The sequence below is a fragment of the Xiphias gladius genome, chromosome 23 (genome assembly GCF_016859285.1).
Source record: "Xiphias gladius isolate SHS-SW01 ecotype Sanya breed wild chromosome 23, ASM1685928v1, whole genome shotgun sequence".
Classification (NCBI taxonomy): Eukaryota; Metazoa; Chordata; class Actinopteri; order Istiophoriformes; family Xiphiidae; genus Xiphias; species Xiphias gladius.
Genome location: NC_053422.1, coordinates 11,196,562 through 11,219,255, shown reverse-complemented (window position 1 = coordinate 11,219,255; position 22,694 = coordinate 11,196,562). Strand labels below are relative to the sequence as shown.

Genomic DNA, 22,694 nt, shown 5'->3' with positions numbered 1-22,694 from the left:
CAGATATTTCACAAAAAAAATCCTTACAGTTCATTCGGTGGTATGTGATTCTGCAAGAAAATATACAATCACAATGTTTATAAAAGTTCATTTTATTCGTGTGAAGTCTTTATATCTCCGGGGACGTGGAAAATGAACGACGATCGAATATATTTACAATGTGTAAATTTAGAAATGGGGAGGAAATAATAAGGAAAAATTGGCTGAAATTGGAAACAAATTCGAGGTGCGTCGGGGAAATCCTATAATAAGGAGAATTTAGCACTGCACTGACAAGTGCGGGCAGACAGTGACTGCAAATAAAATCAATGCTGGATTTGATCTTGTTTGTTTACATCCCTGCAATGGCAGGAACAAGAGGTGTAACATCCTATCAACTGTTCAAACACAAATAACAGATTAAAACAACTCCATTCTTAATTGTCCCGCTTCAGCTAATGTATTATCACTATTATTAGCTAGGGATTATTTTCATCATTGATTAATCTAACGGTTATTTCCGATTAATGTTTGGCCTGTGAAACAGAAAACGGTGAAAAATGCCCATCACAGTTCACTAGAGCACAAGGTGATGTCCTCAAGTGTCTTGTTTTGTCCAACCAAAAGCACAGAACCCCAAAAATACTAACATTTGCTTGCATCGCTATTTTTTATATTTACGTTATAAATATACTAGATTGTTGTTAATTTCCAGTGTTAATTATTCCCGCAGATTTAAGGTTTATCACACAAACTTTTTAAAACGTTAAAATCACATACGTTCTTGCAGGATAACATACCGCTGGATAAACCTTTTTTTTAAAGGCTGTACAATGTGGCAGCTGTAGGAGAAATCTGTATCTCTGATTGGCTATTCCCTGACACTGCAGGAGCGAACTATCTCCGGGAGATGGCAGTAGTGCGGCGCTGAGGCTGCCAGCTGCTGTTGAGCCTCAAAGAAGGGGAAGAAGAGAAGGAGGAAACAGAAGAAGTTGTGTTCGTGTTGTTAATCATGCCGCTACCTGGTTGATAGTTGATTGCCCTGCCGGACGTTCGCAACCTCACCGCGCAGGAGTAGTGGGAGCTGAAAGACAAGTTGAGCAGGACCAGCACCCTGGCACGGCAGCGGTAACCTAACGAGGTACAGTTAATACCTCTTATTTGTTGTATTTGTGTCGCTAACAAGACCCCCCACCCCACCACCACCACCACCACCAGCACCAGTTAGCCGTGAAGTGTAACGCTAAGAAGATAGGCGCTAACAGTTAGCCACAGGTACAGCGACTTAATCCGCAATCCCTGGTTTTAGAGGAAGTTAGTCAGCTGACGTCCGTGTTAGCTGTTCAGAAATTAAACGTCGACGTTGAAAGTACGACAACACTTCAAACAGACGGATGTCGGTAATGTTTCATTCAAACTGTCAATCTCTAATGTTAATTTTACCCTGTCACGTAGCATTTCACTACATAACCCGCAGCCAGCAATACGTACTCGGATCTGTAGCTTGGTTTAAGTAAAAGTACCAATACCCCAGCGTAGAAATACTCTATTACAAGTAGAGCCGCGACAGTCAGTCGATTAATCGATTAATCGATCGAAGGGACTATTATCGGCACTTTCTCTGGGTACAGCTTCTCAAATGTAAATATTTTTCTGGTTTCTGTGGTTTTTTATGATCGTAAAATTAATATATTTGGGCTTGGGGCACATTTATCAGACCAAACAAGTTGTTTGAAGGCGTCGCATTGTGTTTTGGGAGATTAGAATGGGCATATTTGACAATCTTCTGACATATTATTGTCAGAAGATTGGAAAAGGACATCATCGCATTGTTCAAACTCTAAAAAGTACACAATATTTCTTTAAAGCTTCCTGATATTGCCTTAGTTAAATTGTAGAACTTTTTTTGCAGAATGTCTGTCTGTAGTAAAACATGGTGTGTTTGATACCTTTTTAATAAATGTAATTATGTTCAAAGTACCAAGACTTTGTCATACATGGGCAGTATGCACTTGAAATACACGTGTGAAAATTTTTTTCTCATAAATCATAAATTTGGTTTCTTTCAGACATGCACCTAGTTACGGAGAAAATATTATAACATGAGTATTTTATATAAAATTTTAAAAGATCTTTTGTGGTTCAGTGTGAAGATATAGTGGGCGCCAAAGCACAAAATAATTTTTTTTAAGACAAGTCAGTCGGGAGGCCTCTGTTGATTTGACATGGAATGACCCACTTAAGAACTTGAGTAAATGTACTTAGTTACTTTCTACCACTGATAATAAGCAGCATTCATTCATTTAGGTCTATAAACTAAGAACTACAAAAAACTAAAGCTGAGACTTTTGTCATGATACTGTTGTATTGACGTCAAACAATAATAAGTTCAGCTGCACCACAATTTTTGTTTAGTGTTTACATACAAGATGAACAAGTCGAGATCATTTTATTACTGGCTTTAAATTGTATTAGGACTACAATTTTCATCATTGATTAAACTGCTAATCAATTTATTGATTACTCAATTAAGTGTTTCGTCTGTAAAATGTCAGAAAATAGTTTTGTTTTTTTGTTTTTTAAACGTTGAGTGATTTGAAAACATGCCTGTGACGGAAATTTTATGAGCCGGTTAACTCGTGATAGAAGTAATTTCAGGACACCCAAATGTTTTAAGCAGAAGCATTTGTTGAAACTTGGTCAAAGAGAATAAAGAAGAGCAATACAAGTTAATCATGTTTCATATCCCACCCAATTCTGAAGGCTGTCCTCCTCGCAGGGCGTGTTTAAACCCGGACTGAAGTCATATAACATTTACTACATGTCCAAGTAAGGATATTCTTTCTTCTCTAATTTATTCATCTGGCTGAAAATGAAAAAGCAGTATTTACATTAGACCGGAAACAAGTAGTCGATTTATTAATAAGTCGATAGACAGTAAGTGAACCTGCAACTCTTTGGAAGATAATGACATCTTCAAGTTGGTCATTTTGTTTGACAGTACAAAGTCCAAAGATATCCAACTTGCTGTCACATAAAACAAAGAAGTGCAGCGAATCTTCACAATTGAGAAGTTGAAAGTAGGTGATGTTTGGCATTTTTGCTTGAAAAATCCCTTCAAAGGTTAATTGATTGTCAAAATACCCGTATATTAATCAAATAATCATTTCAGCTCTAAATAGGGTAATACTACATTTCTTAACAGAAATAATAATGTATTTTCCCACTTCTCCAGTGTCTGCTGCCAAAATGTTGGCTGAAGGAGGCTCCTTCATGAAGGGGATGGTCATGGGAGGCCTCTTCTGCTTGGTGCTGTCGCTCCTGGGTAGTTTCAGCCCCAGCACAGAGTCTAGGACAGATGAACACCATCATCATCACGTCAAGGCCCCGAGTAAAGACGAGTTGAAACGACTCTCTGACAGTCAGGTGCAGGAGTTGAGCGATCAAGTCAAAGTTTACTGCATCATTATGGTACAGCCGAAGATCCTTGTCTACTGGGCTACAGCTATTGACACGTGGAGCAAACACTGTGACAAGGCTGTGTTTTACACCTCCGAGGCCTCTAAGGCGCTCGAGGCCATAGACCTCAATGAAAAAGATGACTGGGCGAGGTTACGTAAAGCTCTGAAGCATGCTTATGAGAATGCCGGAGACCTGCGCTGGTTCTTTGTGGCACAACCCACCACGTTTGCCATCATTGAGAACCTCAAATACCTGGTGCTCGCAAAGGATCCCAGTGAGCCCTTCTACCTGGGCAACGCTATGAAGTCAGGGGAGCTTGAGTATGTGGCGTACGATAGTGGCATTGTCCTAAGCTATGAAGCTCTGAAAAGGCTGGTGCATGTGTTCCAGGATGAAGACAGATGTCCAGAGAGAGGACGAGCCCTGTGGAAGCTGAGTGAGGACAAGCAGCTGGCCGTGTGTCTCAAATATACGGGTGTGTTTGCGGAAAACGGAGAAGATGCACACGGAAAGGGCCTGTTCAACAGCAAGAGTGTCGACAGCCTGATAACGGACAGCATGAAGGACAACCCCACTGATGTGGTGGAGGGCTGCTGCTCAGACATGGCAGTAACATTCAGTGGGATGTCACCTAATCAGATGCAGGTTATGATGTTTGGAGTTTACAGACTCCGTCCTTACGGGCACGATTTTCATGACTCTTTAGTATTTAGCCCTCCTGAAGGTTCAGACAATGACTAGAGACTCATACCTTCAAGATGGATGGGGCGTTTTTAATTTTTTCCGTCTGTGATGGCAAAACTAAGCTTTGGGAGATGGTTTTCTTATACTGTTTGTAAAACTTGATCCTGGGTGGGAACAACACTTTTATGTATATTTGTACCTTTTGCACTTGGCACAATCAGCACCCCATTTCTTTGTGGTGTAGGTAAACGGAATTGATGGGTGTCCCGTCCTTTGGAATGAAGATAGAACTGGGAAATAGATAAAAGAAAACTCGTGACTTGAAACAAGATTATCTGGAAGTTTTGGTTCTTGTAATGTTGTTATGTATCTTAAATGTTTGTCTTTTTGTGGTCTTACAGTAGAATTAGTTATTTGATAAAATTCTGAAATGATTTATCTGTTCAAAGTGCTTGGCCCTCTTAACCACATTATGAATTCCTTTTCTTTTTTTTTTCCTCCGAGAATACATCTCCTGACTTATTTAAAAATTGTACTGAAGTGAAGCCAAAAGTCAGTATTGAATCAAACATGTCGTTGCCCAGCCCAGTTCTAAATGAGGAGCATTTCTTGCCATGTTATGGTTGGTTACCTCCACATATTAAGAACTGGCCTTCACAGCTAAACTAAGTAGTGAGTAAAGTATATTTCTCCTTCTCTTACACCTTTTTAAAAAGAAAAAAAGACAAAAAAAAACTTTCAGTGGAGGTGTCAGTGTTCCAGTGATTTTAAAAAATCACATGGTGTTAAATTGACCATATGATTCTTAAAAAAAAAACAAAAAAAAAAAAAAAGAAGTGACTCGTTTAATAAAATGAAATAACATGATCACTGATTAAACTTGACATGGTTTTGTGATGTTGATTGATTGATTATTACAGGGTGGGAAAGAGGATTTTAAAACTGAACAGAATAACACTGGTAGTGTCCAGGTGTTAATGGTGTTTATCTTGTTAAGCATACTGGGAATGATTTTTGGTCAGTGGGAATTTCTCTACAATTAAAGCACTGCTTTAATTAAGCTGAACGTATTATATATATCTATAGATATAGATAGATAGTAATGCTCAGTCTCGGCCCTATATATAGTTACTTAATAGTGAATGCATTCTATTGCAAGCAAACTGGGGCCACTATTTTATATTCTGTCTTGATAACTACTATCACTGGAGACCACTTTGTTGTTACATCCAGTGGTGGAATATAATTAAGTTTACATTTACTCAAGTACTCTGCTTAAGTACAATTTTGCGGTGCTTTCAGTAAGTATTTTCATTTAATGCTGCTTAATACTTCTACGCCAATACATTACAGAGACACTTTTTACTGGACTAAATTTATCTGACAGCTGTAGGTACTAGTTACTTTTCAGATTAAAAATTTACACGTAAAACATGATGAATTTATAAAATACAATGCAGTGCTTTACTATTAAACTGGGCACCAGTGTACCTAAAGTACCTAAAAATTGGCTATACTTTGACAAACTACAACATAAAGTAATAGTATCCAATTGTATAATGTATTATTAAAAATATAACACTCTGACATAAATGTTTCTTCGTAATGAAAACTTTGCTTCTTGAGTGTGAATGCAGGACCTTTACTTGTAATGCAATATTTTCAGACTATGGCATTTCTACTTCTGCTTGAGTAAAGTATCTAAGTACTTCTTCCACCACTGGTTATATCTTTACGCGTACTGCATAATAAATTTTTTGTTGCTGTCGAGTAAGATTATAATACATTATTGTTCTCATTAATGTGCTGGTACTATTAAAATGTATGATTATATCAAAGGTTATTGACACTACTGAACACGAGGGACCATTTACTGTACATCACCCTCCTTGATATAAATGGGATGGACAAAATATTAGAAATAACTCTTAGTATAACACAGTAGAATTCAACAGTACCACAAACTACAACCTCTCAAATGACCATAAAGTTGAATCAACAACTTCATTAAACCGTTTCAACAAAAACTAAACATTATAATCTTGGTGAAGGAGGATTTATTGCAGGACTGTTGTATTAAATTCCAATTGTTTTTAGCCAGGTGTACCTAATAAACTGGCAACTGACTGTTAATTGAAGAACACCCACAATTTCCACCAACTTAACTTGTCAGCAGCCACGCCATTAAGCTTTTCTCACCATCTCTAACAACAAATGGAAACAATTGTCTAACAATTGGAAATATTCGCCACCCGGTGACACCTTCAGTCAATGTGCAAACATGCTCACAGCCTGCATTGTTAAAGAAACAGGCCACATCATTACTTAGACTGTAAAATATACAATTCGTGAAAAGTGAATCGGGTTTAAGCAAGATCTTTCTTTTATTTGTGCACAATGGTGATTTATTGAAAGCCTCCAGCAGGTTACACAGCTCAGTCCGTAGGTGTGAACAGTTGACGGGCAGCTCATGCCTCACTATCAAGAGCTCCACGTCCTGATGGGGGATGGGGGTGGGGTTGTTTGCGTTGCGGGCGTGGATGACATCATTTATATGTTTTCATGTGCCACAAGCCATCATTCAGATAGTGAACGTTCTCAATTCCAATTCCCTTGTTGACTTTTTCTCTGTTTACAAAAGACAAATGCAGATTCAGTTCATGCATCATAAGAGCAGCAAAGACAATAAATGCTGACTTCAGTAAAGTGTAGGCAAGTCTTACATGCTTTCTGCAGACATCTTCATAACGCCAACACAAAGTGCATGTTGTTTTCCCTCTGCCATTATGGCCTGCGACCACTCGTTAAAGACAAACTCGTCGGTAAATTGACTGAAATTGTAGCTACTGATTCTGTCAGAACATTTCCCTTAATGTACTGGAAGGTTGTGTGTCTTAAAATAGAAAAGAAAAATGTTTTTAACTCTATGGCACAGAACAATTTTACACATATTCTATACTGTGAAAATCAAACTGCTTCAATGTGCATGACTTGGATTGACCTCCTCGGGCCCCGGGGCAAGAAATTTCGTTGTCACGCCCAGAAAAAATTACATGGCAGTTTCATTATTTACCCAGGCACCCAGAAATCCACCAGTACTACTTGATAAGTTTGATAATTGATTAATTATAATTATTATATTATATGTGAGCATAAAAGCCAAAAAAAAAAAAATAAAATAAATAATCACCGGTACTAGCTTCTCAAATGTGAATATTTGCTAGCTTGTCAGTTTTCTATGATAGTAAAGTCAACATTTTTTGGGTTTTTAACAGTTGCTCACAAAACAAAGGCAATATGAATAAGGGAACTTAGGCTCCAGGGAATAATGATTAGAATTTTTCACTATTTTCTGACATTTTAAACACTAAATTGATGATATTGATCAAAATAATAGTTGACTGCAGCCTTACAGTACTCCTATAATGAAATAATGCTACCCTGCCTGAGGTTTCATTAGTGTTAGTTACTTGACATTAAAAAATGGAAACGAATTAAATAAAGCAAGTTTACAACAAACGACCGAAATACAACAACAAAATAAATACGAAATATAAATAAGGTCTTGAAATTAGATTTTCCCTCTATAAGACAAGACTACAAGTTAAAGGATGGAGGCCCCGTCATAGTTGATAATTACTATCAAATTTGTGATTAATCAAATTATGTAGACAAAAAATTATACAGGGACCCCCAGGGGTTCCCCAGTTGGTATTCCAGCCTCGTCCATGCACGGCAACACGTATAAAAGGATACAACTACTGTGTCAGCTTCAGCCGGGTAGAGTTTAGCGCCTGGTGATGTCAGACCGGGGCACATGATGTTGGCTCCACTTAGGACAAATTTGATGGCCCCTTTGTCTACTTGCTGGTGTGGAAGAATGAAAGGATCTATGAAAAGGGAAAGACGTTTCTTATCAGTGTAAGAAAATACAAATACAACTGTCAACACAGCTGGCATCAGGAGAGTTTACATTTATGCAGCAGTCTGAGGGTTGGGTAGAATGGTCCTTCTCTCTGTCTGAAGAAAAGCAGCTCTCCATTCACTGTCAGGATTTCAATGTGTTCATGGCTGGAGGAAGAACAAAAATAAAGAAATACAAAACATCCACCATACAAAAATACACTGCATATGAGAAACTGATGAGAAAAATGAAATGACAAATCATACCATCTCACTATTTTGACAGGGTCCTTTTTTGGCATAATGTGATTGAGCCATGACTCGATGTCAGGAAACTGTTCCAACAGCTGATTTTTGATCCCTTTGATCACTGATGTTTTCAGCTGGATGCAGTTCGACACATTTTCCTTCTCGTCAAATCTGAAACAAATGACAAGACATCCGAGATGAAGGCCATGAGATGTGTGAGATGCAGTTGAGAACTCTGGAAAAAGATAGTAAGTGCCTTAAGTTACTTTGCCTAACTACTGTTCCCACGGTCAAGAATGCACTTGCACGCATTTTTAACAGGAATTAAATTTTTTGTAGTATGGTATTATGGTAGACTATAACTATATTCGACAAATGCAATCCATAAGATGCAATACTGATGTACATTTTTAAGTGCAAAACTGACCAAGCTTTTGTGACATGTCCATGTTAAGGAGGAAAATGTTTTTACAATTAAGTTTATTTCTCTTTTTATAATTCTACTTTGACAGGTGTATTCTGTAATATGGTCCTAAATACAACATATCACAAAAATAATATCACAATTAAACACACTGATTCAGCTTTGTGTTAAAAAAAAAAAATTGTATTAAAATCAACGTTCGCGTAATTCAAGTAAGTATTTTCAAAGCCAATATCAGCTAATATCGTAATATGCGGATAAATGGAAATATGCGGATATTATAAGATTTAATATATAATTATAAATTAAAGGCCCTGTATGTTCACACAGGTTGTGTCTGATCAGAACTGCTTACGTTGGAGTGCAAAGCTCTAAATCCCAGCAGAATGATAAGAATGATAAAGTTGTAAAGTGTCTGGCACAGAACTAACAACTGAGTTCCCAAAGTCCTGAAAAATACGGTTTTGGATCTTATTTTACAAGATGAATACCCTGTGCACGCAAGATATCACCTTGCCGGGCCTTGGGGGCTCCATAATTTAACACTTTTCTGCAAAATTCTGCCATTCTGCAAAATGACTATTTTACTGTGGATATTTTGAACATAGCTTGCTGGTAGTACTTCTGTATGATTACACAAGTAGAATTTTGAAGGTAGGACTTTTACAGTGTCTTCACACTGTGGCGGTGACGCCTTTACTTAAGTGAAGGGTCTGAATATTTCGTCCACCTCTGTAATATTGTTCTTAATCTTCAATAAACACTGACAGAGGAGACAGTTTGGAAAACTTTGTAGTCAAGAGAAGCACGTTTCAGCATTTGTGATTGTGAATTCAAATAGCTATGTGATTCTAATTTTCAAAGATAAATTAGTCTTGGTTGGTGTGGAGATGTGCCTGTATGTTTCAGCTTGTTTGAGGATGACACGACTTGATCATGATTGTTAGATTTAAGGCGGTGTTGTCTTCAGAAAACGTTCAGAGTCTCTTCTGGCTCTGGCCGGATCTAATATAATAACAGAGGATTGCACAGAAAATCCTAATTCATGTCTGCTAGTCTCACTGACTTAAGAAAAATCTTCATCAAGCTCAAAAACCTGATTTATAATCAGTTAGCGTTAGCCACTTAGCTGTTATTAGCTAATGCTACAACAGGGAAATAATCAGCAACGTACTTTTTAAACATCCTCGTTGTTGGCCGGTACCGTGTTCCTCAACAGTGACAAAGCTCGTCCGCACTTACTGCGCCAAATCGGATGTGGTAAACACACGTAAATAGACAACATAAAAATAATCGATTAAGTAATGCTAAAGCAGTTCCACGCCGGTTTAAACAGCGGAAGGCCAGCATCAGTATGAGGGTTGCGTCATTTTACGACAGCTTTGACGTTAACACGGCGGGTCCGGCCGAATTCGACTGTCACCTAGGTAACCTCTGTAAGTAAAATATAAAGGTTTACAAAAACAAAGTCGCTTTTTAAAATCTTTCACGGCCAAAAAGATTAAATAAAAAAAAAATACCTACAACATCTACAATTTTTGGATACGAAAATCTTTGGACATTGATATAAAATGTAGCAAATAACAAACTCACCGAGGCTTCAAAAACCCAAATTTATTATGAGATGGAGCCCAGCCATCATATTACTAGTGCAATAAAATAAGCTTTCATCTTTATAACTTCACCTAGGGTAGGGATTTGTCTTGTGTGGGTTTTTTTTGTTTGTTTATTTTCTACTTTTTATTTATTTATTTACCTTTACAAATAAACTTATTAGTACCAGACCAAAATATCTGTGTGTAGTTGCAGAGCCATAATAAATGGACGTCTCTGAGTATTCATCACAGAAAGAACAGTATGTATTGACGCCTTTTTTTAGACTGTGGAGGTAGGATTTTACTGGATAGAATTTGTGGAGCAGCTTGAAAGATATTTCCCTCATCTTATTTGTTAAAGTTATTACAGTTTTGTTTTACTATGTTAATTTAACCCAGAAATATACTCTTGAGGATTTTATTAATTTCTACTTCTACTCCACGAGGCAAATATCGTACTTTTTACTCAACTACATGCATAAGGCAGATATTGTTACATTAGAACAACATATTGTAAGATTATTAAAAACAACACGTTGCTAAAGATTAAACCAGTGGTTTCCAATCTTTTGGCTTGTGACCTCTTAAAAAAAAAATCAGTGTCTAGTTCAGGCCCCTTGTCATGTTACAGATTTCTTGAGTTTTAAGCACTTCCAACAAACAGATAGCTCCCCCTCTAAACTTCTCATGTGGTTTCATTCAAATAAAAGTATTCGATCATTTAATAAAAGCAAAGAATGTAGAGAAAAGCAAAGAGGAACTGAAAACAGATGCGTGTATCAGAACTTGGTTTTAAATTGCATTATCAAAGATTGGAAGTGGGGTTCCCAGCCATTTTTGGCTTGTGACGCTGTACAGAAAATAGTTTCAGATTTGTGTGGTTTCCCTTTGGAGGGGGCCGAAACCCGGGTCGGGAAACACTGGACTGAACTACCTCGTCTCCAGTGGACTAATTAAAACTGGCTCCTCCTCGAGCAGCTACAACAGTAAAATGCTGCTCACACATTGCTGCATCGGTATTAACAATGTAATAATGCCATATATAATATGAATGATACAATATATCGGGCACAGGGGACGTTTTACTATTGATACTTAAAGTACATTTTACTGATAAGATTTAACCCGAATACAGGAGTTTTACTTGAATAGCAGGACTTTTGGCTGTAATGGAGTACTTTCAACATGGTGGCATCGGTGCTTTTACTTAATAAGTCCAAATGATCGGCGTACTTCCTCCACCACGGGTTAACTCCGCCATTAATTTCATGTTTGGTAAATTCATAACCAGAAAAACAAACGACATCGAACGTGGCGGTGCTCTGGCGCCATCTTGTGTCCATAACAGTTACAGCACAGTAGTTGGTTAAAAAAAAAAAAAACACGCTTGTGCAAAAAGTACTTTTGTACAAAGTACTTCCGGTGGGGTCACTGACTTGCTTTTTATAAGCGATTTTTCGCCGTGTTTGCTTACGGATGTTTTACTGTCAAATGAGGGTATTTTTTTTTTTTTTTGCGATAGCTACATTTCGTCTGTAAATCATTTCCTCCAACGGCCCCGTCAGTTAACCGGCCTCACTGACCGACTGCACAACGCGGTTAGACGAGAGAGAGGCAAAAAGAGGAAGCAATAGCCAACCATCTTTCTTCTTGTGCCAGCAATAACAAGAAAGAGAACAGGCTAGGTTCAAGTAGAGCTGTGTAGTTTGAAATTGATTGTCTGCTTAATACTAGATAAAGGACTTGGGTAAAACCTCTCCGTGTTAAGGTAGATTAACGCTCTCGGACACTGAGCTCGTCCCCCTTCCGGCAAGCCTGGAAGTTTCGGATCAGAAGACTGGCTGTTAAGAATTAGTATTCCCGTTTTTTCATGTTTCCAACAGGTTTATCTTCCCCTAATCCCCCACCACCGCCAACCCAGGAGGCTAGACCAGCGGCTACTGATGTCAAAAACGACAGCGGTAACATCACATCTCCGAAGAAGAGGAAAATAAACGGCTCAGAGAGGGAAGATACTAGTGACACGATCTCCCCTTCGCCTCCCAAGACCCTGAATTCCTCCTCTTCTTCCTCCTCCTCCTGCTCTCCCACTCCGCTACACATTCAGAAGAAGTTGAGGTTTGAGGATTCGGTGGATTTCATTGGACTGGATGTGAAAATGGCTGAGGAGGCTGCTGCTGCTGCTGCCGCCGCCGCTGCCGCCGCCGCCGCCGCTTCGTGCTCTAATAACAAAAGCAAAGCCGTGTTCCTGTCCGGTGGCGTGGGGCACCATGCAAACGGACTGACGAAAACCGCCGGCTCCGGCACCTTCTCCAACAGTAAACCTGGCGCTGCCAAGAAACTAGTCATCAAGAACTTCAAAGGTAGCAGATACACTGGTGGATAATGTGATCCAAGCTCCAAAACAATCATTGGCAGCAATGTACAACTTGATTCCAACTGCTAACAAGTCCCCGTGCACTGTGATATTGTCATTAATGGACAATGCATTGGCAAAATCGCGATATATTACAAGATGGGGGATTTGTGATGGTCTTTTCTTGATCCAAAAGGCTGCATTACAATGAAATGCTAAAAAATTAAGAACTTAGATGAGTGAATGAATCATAAATGCCCCTGTCTATTACTGAGAACTAGGGCTGCAACTATCAGTCATTTTCATTACCGATTTAATCTGCTGATTATTTTCTTGATCAGTAACTTAGTGAATAGTGAAAAAAAGCCAGTTATCACCCCCCCCCTGTCCAAGGTGACTTCATTAGATGTTTTCTGACAATTGCCTAATCGTTGCAGCTCTACTAAGAGCTAATAAATATGTAAAAAAAAAAAAAAAAAAACACAAGTGATCTGGTTAGAACTGACAAAGTTACATACATTCATTTGGGGATCAATGATATGACAGTAAGTTTGGAGATATTTGGGCTTTCACAATGTATTTTTTAATGAGTACTTTTGGGAAATTATCATTGATAAACAAGTAGTTAGGTAGAGGCAGTGACGTACACCTCTCTTTACTCGTTTATCACAATAACATTATTTAAATAAAACAACAAAGTAAACTAAATAAGCACTGAAAATTGTATCTGAAATGACCAATAAGATTTTCAAAAGGCTACATTTAAGTCATGATCTTACAGTAACCAAAAATCCAGGTGATATTACATCTTAATAACACAAATAACACAATACACCATACAGATTAGGAGTGGGCAATATGGATCAAATACTGTCACTTTAAAAATGCTGTGTGTGTGTGTGTGTGTGTGTGTCTATAATATATATATATATATATTAGACACACACACAATTGTTTTTTGACATTTTCTGGAAGATTGTTTAAAACTCGATGCGATTGTCTGCTTTTAGCTAATCCATCAAATTAAATACTTGAAAACTCAGGTACATACTCACTGGTTTGCGAAATTGCCACAATGGTCTAATAAACCCAGAAATGTTAAAGGGACGGTATGGCAGCATATCATTGACTAATTTATCTCGTCTCATGGTGTACACACTCATATCATCCTTTATACAAATATCGGACTTTTGGTCAACATCACCCAGCTGTACTTTAAATAGGAACACAGACAGTTGTTTTAAAATAGATTCGCTGACACCAGTGACACAGCGTGATGGTCCGGGGAGGTCGACTGTAACACATTCAAGGCCTGCAGGGGTTGACAGTGTTGTCAGAACATTTTGTGTTTTCTTTTGCCCACAGAAAAGCCCAAGTTGCCCGAGAACTACACACAGGAGACCTGGCAGAAGCTGAAGGAGGCAGTGGAGGCCATACAGAACAGCACTTCAATCAAGTACAATCTAGAGGAGCTCTACCAGGTATTTCTGCAGGCCTGTTGACTTCTGAGAGGAAGCTCACTGTATGGTCTGTGGATGGCAATTTGTAGTAATGTAGTAATAGTAATGATATATCATTTTTGTTTGTTTTGTTTTTTTTGCCCCCTCAGGCTGTTGAGAACCTGTGCTCCCATAAGATTTCTGCCAAGCTTTACAAACAGCTGAGAGCCGTGTGTGAAGACCATATCAAGGCACAGATTGATCAATTCAGAGAATATCCTTTACGGTTTCTGTTTATCCCTAGTTTCAGTCACTGAATCTTATTAGGTATTATTTGGCTTAGCCAACTGTTGATCATGCAGTCCTGTTAAAGCAGACAGACCTCTTGAATGAATGCCCACTTTTGCCTTGACATTGTTTTTACGGATGCCCTGGACAGTGTGCTTTTCCTCAAGAAAATTGACAAGTGCTGGCAAGATCACTGCCGACAAATGGTATGTTGTAGAACCTTCCTACGTCAAGTGGTAGATGCCATATCCCTTGGAAGTCTGTTAACATAACATCACTTTCCATGCAGTTTGTTTGTTATTTAATTTTCATGTTTAAAGGGGTATTCCAGTGATTTAGTACTGGCATTTCATAAAGTTGGGGGATTTCTACTCCCTTCTATAAAGGAATGGTCAAAATCAAAGCAGCAGAAGCCAAGTTATTCTGACTTTTAGTCCCTCGTATGGTTCAAACATGCTGGCTCCTATACTTCCAAAAATGTGACTCAGTAGCATCTGTCATTAGTCCCTCCCTGCCTGGTAAATAGACAGTTTCACCATATTGGATTTTGACGATCCAGGGAGTTAGGTTGAGTAATGTATTTGGGAATATCCCAGCGAAAACTGCCCCTCAAACAATACAGTGAGACTAATGAAGAAACGGGGTATAAATTAATGACGAGAGCTGAGCAGTTAAAGAATTACAACAGTATCTGTTAGACAATGATACCCCCATCACAGACGGAGAGAGAGACAATTTAATGTCACATTGTCAAGTGTCTCGCCTCTTCAAACTGTAGCCGAGGGCAGCTCCAGCAGCCAGTCAGTCAGTCAGTGGGAAATTTGGGATTGTAGTTTGATCTGTCAACAGCTCCATACCCCCATGTTAAATAATTGAATTTTCAAGATCATGGTTATTTTCTCAGAGAGGTCGTTAAGACTCACAGAAGACACTATGCAACAGTTGTAGTACTCCCTGGGACGTGTTAACCAAACTTAATGTCAAAAATCGGTGGAGTCCCCCTTTAATTTGAAGAAGTTGGTTAAAGAAGAATGTCAGTGGTGTTTTCTGCTCATTTTGAATGTTTGTCATTGTTTCACAGATCATGATTAGGAGTATATTTTTGTTTTTGGACCGCACCTATGTTTTACAAAATTCAATGCTGCCATCAATCTGGTGAGTGATCATAGATGTTAACTGTTGTGCAATAGTATGAGGCTGATTTCGGTTAAAGTGGGTGTTGAACAGGCTGCCCTGGTCTGCAGGGACATGGGTCTGGAGCTGTTCAGGTTCTACATCATCAGCGATCTGAAGGTCCAGAGTAAAACCATCGACGGGATTCTGCTGCTCATTGAGAGGGAGCGAAACGGAGAAGCGATAGACCGTAGTCTGCTGAGGAGCCTGCTGAGCATGCTCTCTGATCTGCAGGTAAATGACAATGGACCATTTCATTTTTTTTACATCAATGATCCAGACATGAAGTGATGAATCTGTAAATTTGGATTTCATCTTTGTCCTGTAGAAAAGTGTGGTTTTGGCAGGTGTGCTGTTGGTGATTATCACCTGCGCCAGAGTGTGATGAGCTGTTTCCTGTTGACAAATGGATCTAATGAAAACTGTTATTTATTTCCGCCCATGACAGATTTATCAAGACTCCTTTGAGCAGCGCTTTTTGGAGGAAACAAATCGCCTGTACGCTGCAGAGGGACAGAGGCTGATGCAAGAGAGAGAGGTGATATATGTGACCCTGATACTCTAGGCACATGCTTTTTTTTTTTTTGGTGTATTATTATTTTTTTCTTATTTCAATGACTAGCTCGCCAAATATGGACAATGTGATCCTACCTCATGAAAAGAGCTGAAACGATTAAGTCAGTTAAAGGATTAGTTGATCAACACTATTTTGATAATCGATTAATCATTTCAAGCAAAAATTTCAATCATTATCTAGTTTCAGCTTCTCAAACATAAGGATTTGAAGCCTTCCTTTGTCATATATAATTGTAAACTGAATGCTGAATGTCTTTGGGTTTTGGACTGTTGGTCAGATAAAACAACCCAAAATGGTCTAAATGGTTCGTCTGGGGCTCTGGGTAATTAAAATGGGAATTTTGTACTATATTCTGACATTAATACACTAAACAATTAATAGATTAATCAAGGAAATAATCATAAGATTATCAACAATGGAAAATAATCATTAATTGCAGCCCTACTTATGATATGTCCAGTGCATCTGTACTGTAATTCCATCACTTAAGTATTTGGGCATCTAAATAATAAATTGGATGAACATCAGGCTTTGGTCTGAGTGGCTCAGAATGAAACAGAAAGGACTCAGCAATTTGTGCTAGTTTATCCCAGGAAATGAGAAAGGCCGAGCCAGTACCATCTTTTAAATCTCTCTTTTCAAATTCAGATTTATTCACTCAAGACTGTAATAACTGAATTTATTACAGAATTAATTTGATTGTAGATTGGCGGGTTAAATAATACCTTACGTTACTCACTATGCTTACATTCTTAGATTCAAAGTGTGATGCTTGTCTCCCATGCAGTTGTTATTGCAAAAGTTGCAGATTCTCTAATTCCTATCCAGTCCTTTAAGCGCAGTTTCCATGTTATTAGGTACACCTAGTTAAAACTAATGTAGTGTAATACAACATTCCTGCCATAAATCGTACTTCATGAATGTTATAAAGTTCAGTTTATGTTAAAAAGGTTTTAGAGAGGTGTTGATCCATTTTTATGCTATTTCTCTGCACTGGAAAGAACTCTGTGTTCCAAGCTTTAAAAGTGCTATACATATAAAATTATCATTATTATTATTACGTAAGCATATATGGTTTAGTTACCTTTAAATGGATACTATGGATCCTATTCAGGTGTATTGGAGAAAAGATGTCAATCAATACAAGTAATATTACAGTGAAAAATGATCAGAGTATATTGTCAGTGTAAATATCATTGTTTTGCCCTGTATTTGTAGGTACCAGAATATCTCCATCATGTCAACAAACGCTTGGAGGAGGAGGCTGACAGAGTCATCACATATCTAGACCAGAGCACACAGTGAGTGTTAGACTGTAGTATTCAGTGTGCAAATTAACACTGACAGAGATTGTAATCGGAGTGTTTTTTTTCTGTCTCAGAAAACCACTCATTGCTACTGTGGAGAAGCAGTTGCTGGGTGAACATCTCAGTGCAACTCTGCAGAAAGGTACGCAGCAGTAAACACTTACTATAAACATATAAATGAGTGGCATTACGTAATGTGTAGTAAGCTGTATGTGATATTCAGCTATCCTGACCTCTGACTTTCTGTTTTTGCAAACTTCCAGGGCTGACTCACTTGCTGGATGAGAACAGAATTCAGGATCTGTCTCTTCTCTATCAGCTCTTTAGTCGAGTGCGAGGTGGTGTTCAGGTCCTCCTGCAACACTGGATAGAGTACATAAAGGTATGACTTTATGTATTAACAGGGATTTTATATAAAAAAAAAAAAAACTGCAGATAATGAATGATGAAGGTGCTGAGCTCTCAGGAGTCGTTTCACGCCGTCTGTTGATAACTGTTTTCCATTGTTTTCCAATGTCTTGATAATCAACATGCAGGCTTTTGGAAGCACAATTGTAATCAATCCAGAAAAAGACAAAACCATGGTGCAGGAGTTGCTGGACTTTAAAGACAAAGTGGATCACATCATCGACGTCTGCTTCGTGAAGAACGAGAAGTTTGTCAATGCGATGAAGGAGGCTTTCGAAACATTCATCAACAAGCGGCCAAATAAACCTGCAGAGCTCATAGGTCAGTAACTAAGCGTTTCCCCCATTTATATTTAAATAAAAGCGGCATATAACCATGATCTTCAATCTTCCTAAACTAACATGCACTGTAAATCTTCTTCTGTTTACAGCAAAACACGTGGATTCAAAGCTACGGGCAGGAAACAAAGAGGCAACAGATGAAGAACTGGAGAAGATGCTGGATAAGATCATGATTATCTTTAGATTCATCTATGGTAATATTTACTGTCACATTTGTGTCTGTGAAATTATTTTTCCCCTCTGTGGAGGTTCTTAATGTAATAATGTATTGTCATTGTAGGAAAAGATGTTTTTGAGGCCTTTTACAAAAAGGATCTGGCCAAGAGGTTGCTGGTCGGAAAGAGCGCTTCTGTTGATGCTGAAAAATCAATGTTGTCAAAGCTGAAACATGGTTTGTTTAATCCATCAGTCACTTTTTAATTTATTCCAACACACCAAATGTGAAATGAATAACTAAATGGGAATCTTGACACGGAATCTACACTGACTGGTAAACATTTGTTGTTTTCTCAGAATGTGGAGCAGCGTTCACCAGCAAACTGGAGGGGATGTTCAAGGATATGGAGCTTTCTAAAGACATCATGGTGCAGTTCAAACAGGTAAGAACAACAATAGTGTGTTAAATCTGTAAGAATATCCATGTGACATGACTTTTATTCTTGATTCTACTGTTTATCTGAAAATCGTCAGGATGAAAGATACAATTATTGCCCACTTTAGACTTGTATAATCCTTCCTTATGGTATAACAAATCACTGTGCAGTGTTTTGGCATCTAATAAGCCTTCACACTCGAGGCTCTATCACTCAAACCGGCCTTCCGGGATCACTGGTACCTGAAACGATACCCCTCACCCCAACGCAGCCCCTTGCATTTTTTTTTAACGCCCTGCTTCTTTTGCATGAGGAAATTTCCTGTGGTGATAATGTAGAAAGAAAATTTAGCCTTGTGCAGAAGTGGCAGGTGGATATCACACGCGTCTCATTTGTGTTCCTATAGTATATGCAGTGCCAAAACATTCCTGGCAACATCGAGCTGACCGTCAACATCCTCACTATGGGTTACTGGCCAACTTATGTCCCAATGGAAGTGCACCTGCCTCCCGAGGTTAGTACTGAGCAAATATTGAAATTTTCATAACATGCCGTTTTATAACCTGCCATGCAATATAAATACTAAGTGTTGCTACGTAACGCCTCTGTTATCTTTGACCAGATGGTGCGACTGCAAGAGATCTTCAAGACCTTCTACCTGGGCAAACACAGTGGCAGAAAGCTGCAGTGGCAATCGACACTAGGCCATTGTGTCTTAAAAGCTGAATTTAAGGAGGTGGGTAACCTATTTCTAAGCATGCTCTGTTGTGTTTTGCTCACTCAGTGAATAAAGATAAATGTTACTTGTTCTCTTTGATTATTCTCACAAAAGGGCAAGAAGGAGCTGCAGGTGTCACTCTTCCAAACACTTGTGCTACTGATGTTTAATGAAGGAGAGGAGTTCACCTTGGAGGAGATCAAGCTGGCAACAGGAATAGGTTTGTACCATCACATCAGAGTTTGGTTGGCAGCACTCATATTTCTGATGAAGAAATAAGGCTTGCCGAGAACTCTTTATTCATGACCACTGATCTAAAACACTATATGTGTGTCTGCTGGTTTACAGAAGACAGCGAACTGCGCCGGACGCTGCAGTCACTTGCTTGTGGAAAAGCACGAGTCCTCACCAAGATCCCAAAAAGCAAAGACGTGGAGGACGGGGACAAGTTTTCCTGCAACGATGATTTCAAACACAAACTCTTCAGGATCAAAATAAACCAGATCCAGATGAAAGAAACGGTACAGCTGTTGCCTTTGAGTAGTTTCCCTAATTTTAATATTGTCAGGGTGTTGGGAAATTATTTTAACTTGTCTTTTACCTCAGGTGGAGGAGCAAGCCAGTACAACAGAAAGGGTCTTTCAGGATCGTCAGTATCAGATCGATGCTGCCATTGTGCGGATCATGAAGATGAGGAAGACTCTGAGCCATAATCTCTTGATGTCTGAGGTGTACAACCAGCTCAAATTCCCTGTCAAGGTGATAAGCACAACCCTGAATCTTTTTTTTTCTGGCATTTTTGCCTTTTTATTATATAGATGACATGGAATGAGGGGAGAGAGGAAGGAAATAAAGGTCCCCGGCTGGACTCAGACCAAGGATATTTAATTACGTGATCTGCGTCTTAAACACCTAGGCCAGCAGAACACCCCTCAGCCCTAATCTTTGAGCCTTATTTATGAGAAATGTTGCATTGATTTTGTGTGGAAGTGAAGCCAGTGATTTAAACCCCACATTACTGTTTCACCCTCAAAATCCATTATTGTGTTATGATCCATCCATTTTCTACATCCACTTTATCCCATGCGGGATCACAGGGGTTATTACCTCCGCCAAGGAGGTTATGTTTTCACCCCGGTCCATTTGTTGGTTTGTTTGTTTATTTGTTTATCTGTTAGGATTACGCAAAAAGTACCGAACAACTTTGCACCAAACTTGTTGGTGGGATGGGGCACGGGCAAGAGAAGTACCCATAAAATTTTGGGGCAGATCCAGGAATTTTTGATGACTTTCCTAATCATTGCGGGAGAAGGGCATTTTTCGATATTTTCATCAATATTCGGTCTTGGCGGAGGTATGCATTCTACTGAGCGCCATTCTAGTTTTTGAATTGAAAACCATCCACTTCAGTTTGTAAAGTTATGAATATGCACCATTTCTAAAAATATACTTTTGTACCATGTGAATTATAGAAGAAAAGTCTGAGGACCAAATCTTGGAATTTAGAGGCCAATATCTTTATTTGATAATTTGATAAATCCTAGAGATTTATCTGCCAATAGTAATTTTTTGCACATACACATAACAAACCCTTTTTATAAGGATCCCTTGAATTAGTTTTTTTAAAATAATTGTCACCACAGTACTTAGTGGGACTTTTTACAATTAAAAAAACAAAACATTTCACTGCTCTGTGCTGGACACACTATGAATTGGAGACACAGTTTCTAAATGTGCTTAGACATATATTTGAAATTTTTATACTATTTCTTGTTCAGCCAACAAATACACCAATACCAATATAACAGCAATTTTGCAATTTTACTTTGATTACCAGTTGTTTATAAAGCACGTCTATAAAGGTTTTTTTTAATAAATGAAAGTAACCTGAAATTTTATCTAATTCTCTTCATAGTGCTTCTTTTCAATCTACAAGTGTTTTGGGTGTTATATTACAGAAGCACCTCCCCTGCATACAAGCTATGGCGCTCATAATCTGACAGTACTGTTAAATTAGAATTGATTTAAGACATTTTAACCAGAATAACATCAAAAGCGGTTTGTACAAAAGTGACTTTTATATGGTAAGTATCCATGGGAAGTATGATGGCTAACGCAAATCCGCTTTTCATTGTGATTACCTCACCCCTCAAAGTGTAAAAATAACCAAAAATTTTGGCATGTACCTCATGTGTTAACTTCTGCCTCCTCCCTGTCCTCTTTCCTTCCAGCCTGCTGACTTGAAGAAGAGGATAGAGTCTCTTATTGACAGGGACTATATGGAGCGTGACAAGGAAAAATCCAACCAGTATAACTATGTGGCTTAACAAAAGAAAAAGTGACAGAGAAAAAGAGATGCGAGTGGTCCAGTAAGGCTGAAAGCTGCTCTGAAGGATCGGTCTCTATATCTTTTGCTCCAGTGGATGTTAACCATTATCATCTTCAACCTAGCGACCGACAAGTGAATGGATACTGCTCCACAGGATTTTTGTCAGGGGTCTTGTGATCCTGTAGACTGCATGCCCATTGAAAAGAGAATATTTTCCATATTTCTCAGTGCCTCTGAGAGAGTTGGGCTACCGTGGACAGACAAAGAAGACATTCAGATGTTGTTCCGTTTGCTTTTTTTTTTTTTTTTTTTTTTTTTTTTTTAATGGAGAGGAAAAATATTTATTTTCAAACTTAGATTCTTCTTTGTCCATAGTTTGAATCAATATGCTCTGTTATCAAGTCACTTTTTTTCTTTTTGTTCACTCAGTTTCCCAAGAAAATTCTGACACACCTAACAATGCTCTAAATGTACCACACGTTGGAGGAAAAAAAAGGATCAAAAAAATTAAACTGATGCTTGTTTATTAAGCCAGTGTCAATGTGGGACTATTGGGCTAACATTCAGATTAGAGACTCGACAATTGGGCGATATCTGTGTCAAATGTGTGATCCTGAAGAAAAGTTTTACAGTTTTTAAGGCCATGTAGCCATTCGATCAAGCTGTGATCATGAACACACGCAGCGTTCAAAGCAGACTTTGTGCCAAAAAAAAGGAGCACTTCTTTTGTTATAGGGTATATTCAAGCTGCTAAAACAGTACAAGTATATGCATTTAAGTTTCTCATTTGTTTTTTCTTTGTACGTGTTTGTACATACTTCACAAAAGTGACATGATCCCATCTGACAGTCAAAGGCTTTTTAGGTTTT

General features: G+C 38.4%; 3 protein-coding genes across 7 annotated transcripts; 2 read left to right on the top strand and 1 right to left on the bottom strand.

Moving 5' to 3' along the window:
* Positions 1 to 867: 867 nt before the first annotated feature.
* Positions 868 to 4,560, top strand: c1galt1c1 (C1GALT1-specific chaperone 1). 5 transcript variants are annotated; one of them, XM_040120146.1, is made up of 4 exons: positions 868 to 1,120; positions 2,759 to 2,808; positions 2,981 to 3,059; positions 3,215 to 4,560. In XM_040120146.1, coding segments are annotated over exons 3-4 (969 nt in total). In that variant the 5' UTR covers positions 868 to 1,120; positions 2,759 to 2,808; positions 2,981 to 3,058; the 3' UTR covers positions 4,183 to 4,560. The 5 variants fall into 5 exon arrangements, with proteins under 5 accessions (XP_039976080.1, XP_039976081.1, XP_039976079.1 ...); XM_040120147.1 differs by having other exon boundaries at positions 2,743 to 2,808; XM_040120145.1 differs by lacking the exon at positions 2,981 to 3,059.
* Positions 4,561 to 6,485: 1,925 nt separating this feature from the next.
* Positions 6,486 to 10,098, bottom strand: mcts1 (MCTS1 re-initiation and release factor). Its single transcript, XM_040120150.1, has 6 exons — positions 9,876 to 10,098; positions 8,296 to 8,448; positions 8,099 to 8,196; positions 7,882 to 8,015; positions 6,849 to 6,916; positions 6,486 to 6,753 (listed from the first exon to the last, which is right to left on the bottom strand). The coding sequence occupies exons 1-6, from the start codon at positions 9,884 to 9,886 to the stop codon at positions 6,672 to 6,674; spliced, it is 546 nt and encodes a 181-aa protein (XP_039976084.1). The 5' UTR covers positions 9,887 to 10,098; the 3' UTR covers positions 6,486 to 6,671.
* Positions 10,099 to 11,731: 1,633 nt separating this feature from the next.
* Positions 11,732 to 22,115, top strand: cul4b (cullin 4B). Its single transcript, XM_040119154.1, has 20 exons — positions 11,732 to 12,659; positions 14,018 to 14,133; positions 14,262 to 14,365; positions 14,516 to 14,585; positions 15,461 to 15,534; positions 15,624 to 15,786; positions 16,001 to 16,090; positions 17,348 to 17,430; positions 17,511 to 17,578; positions 17,700 to 17,818; positions 17,973 to 18,165; positions 18,275 to 18,379; positions 18,466 to 18,576; positions 18,699 to 18,784; positions 19,185 to 19,292; positions 19,401 to 19,514; positions 19,611 to 19,716; positions 19,845 to 20,017; positions 20,103 to 20,255; positions 21,728 to 22,115. The coding sequence occupies exons 1-20, from the start codon at positions 12,167 to 12,169 to the stop codon at positions 21,821 to 21,823; spliced, it is 2,625 nt and encodes an 874-aa protein (XP_039975088.1). The 5' UTR covers positions 11,732 to 12,166; the 3' UTR covers positions 21,824 to 22,115.
* Positions 22,116 to 22,694: the final 579 nt, after the last annotated feature.

Coding starts and splice junctions, on each gene's coding strand:
- mcts1 (XM_040120150.1), bottom strand. Junction 8,197..8,295: donor CCTGTCAAAATAGTGAGATG/GTATGATTTGTC, acceptor TTCTTCCTCCAG/CCATGAACACATTGAAATCC. Junction 8,016..8,098: donor CCTCAGACTGCTGCATAAAT/GTAAACTCTCCT, acceptor CCCTTTTCATAG/ATCCTTTCATTCTTCCACAC.
- cul4b (XM_040119154.1), top strand. CDS start 12,167: ATGTTTCCAACAGGTTTATCTTCCCCTAATCCCCCACCACCGCCAACC. Junction 18,577..18,698: donor GTTGTCAAAGCTGAAACATG/GTTTGTTTAATC, acceptor TTGTTTTCTCAG/AATGTGGAGCAGCGTTCACC. Junction 20,018..20,102: donor AGATCCAGATGAAAGAAACG/GTACAGCTGTTG, acceptor CTTTTACCTCAG/GTGGAGGAGCAAGCCAGTAC.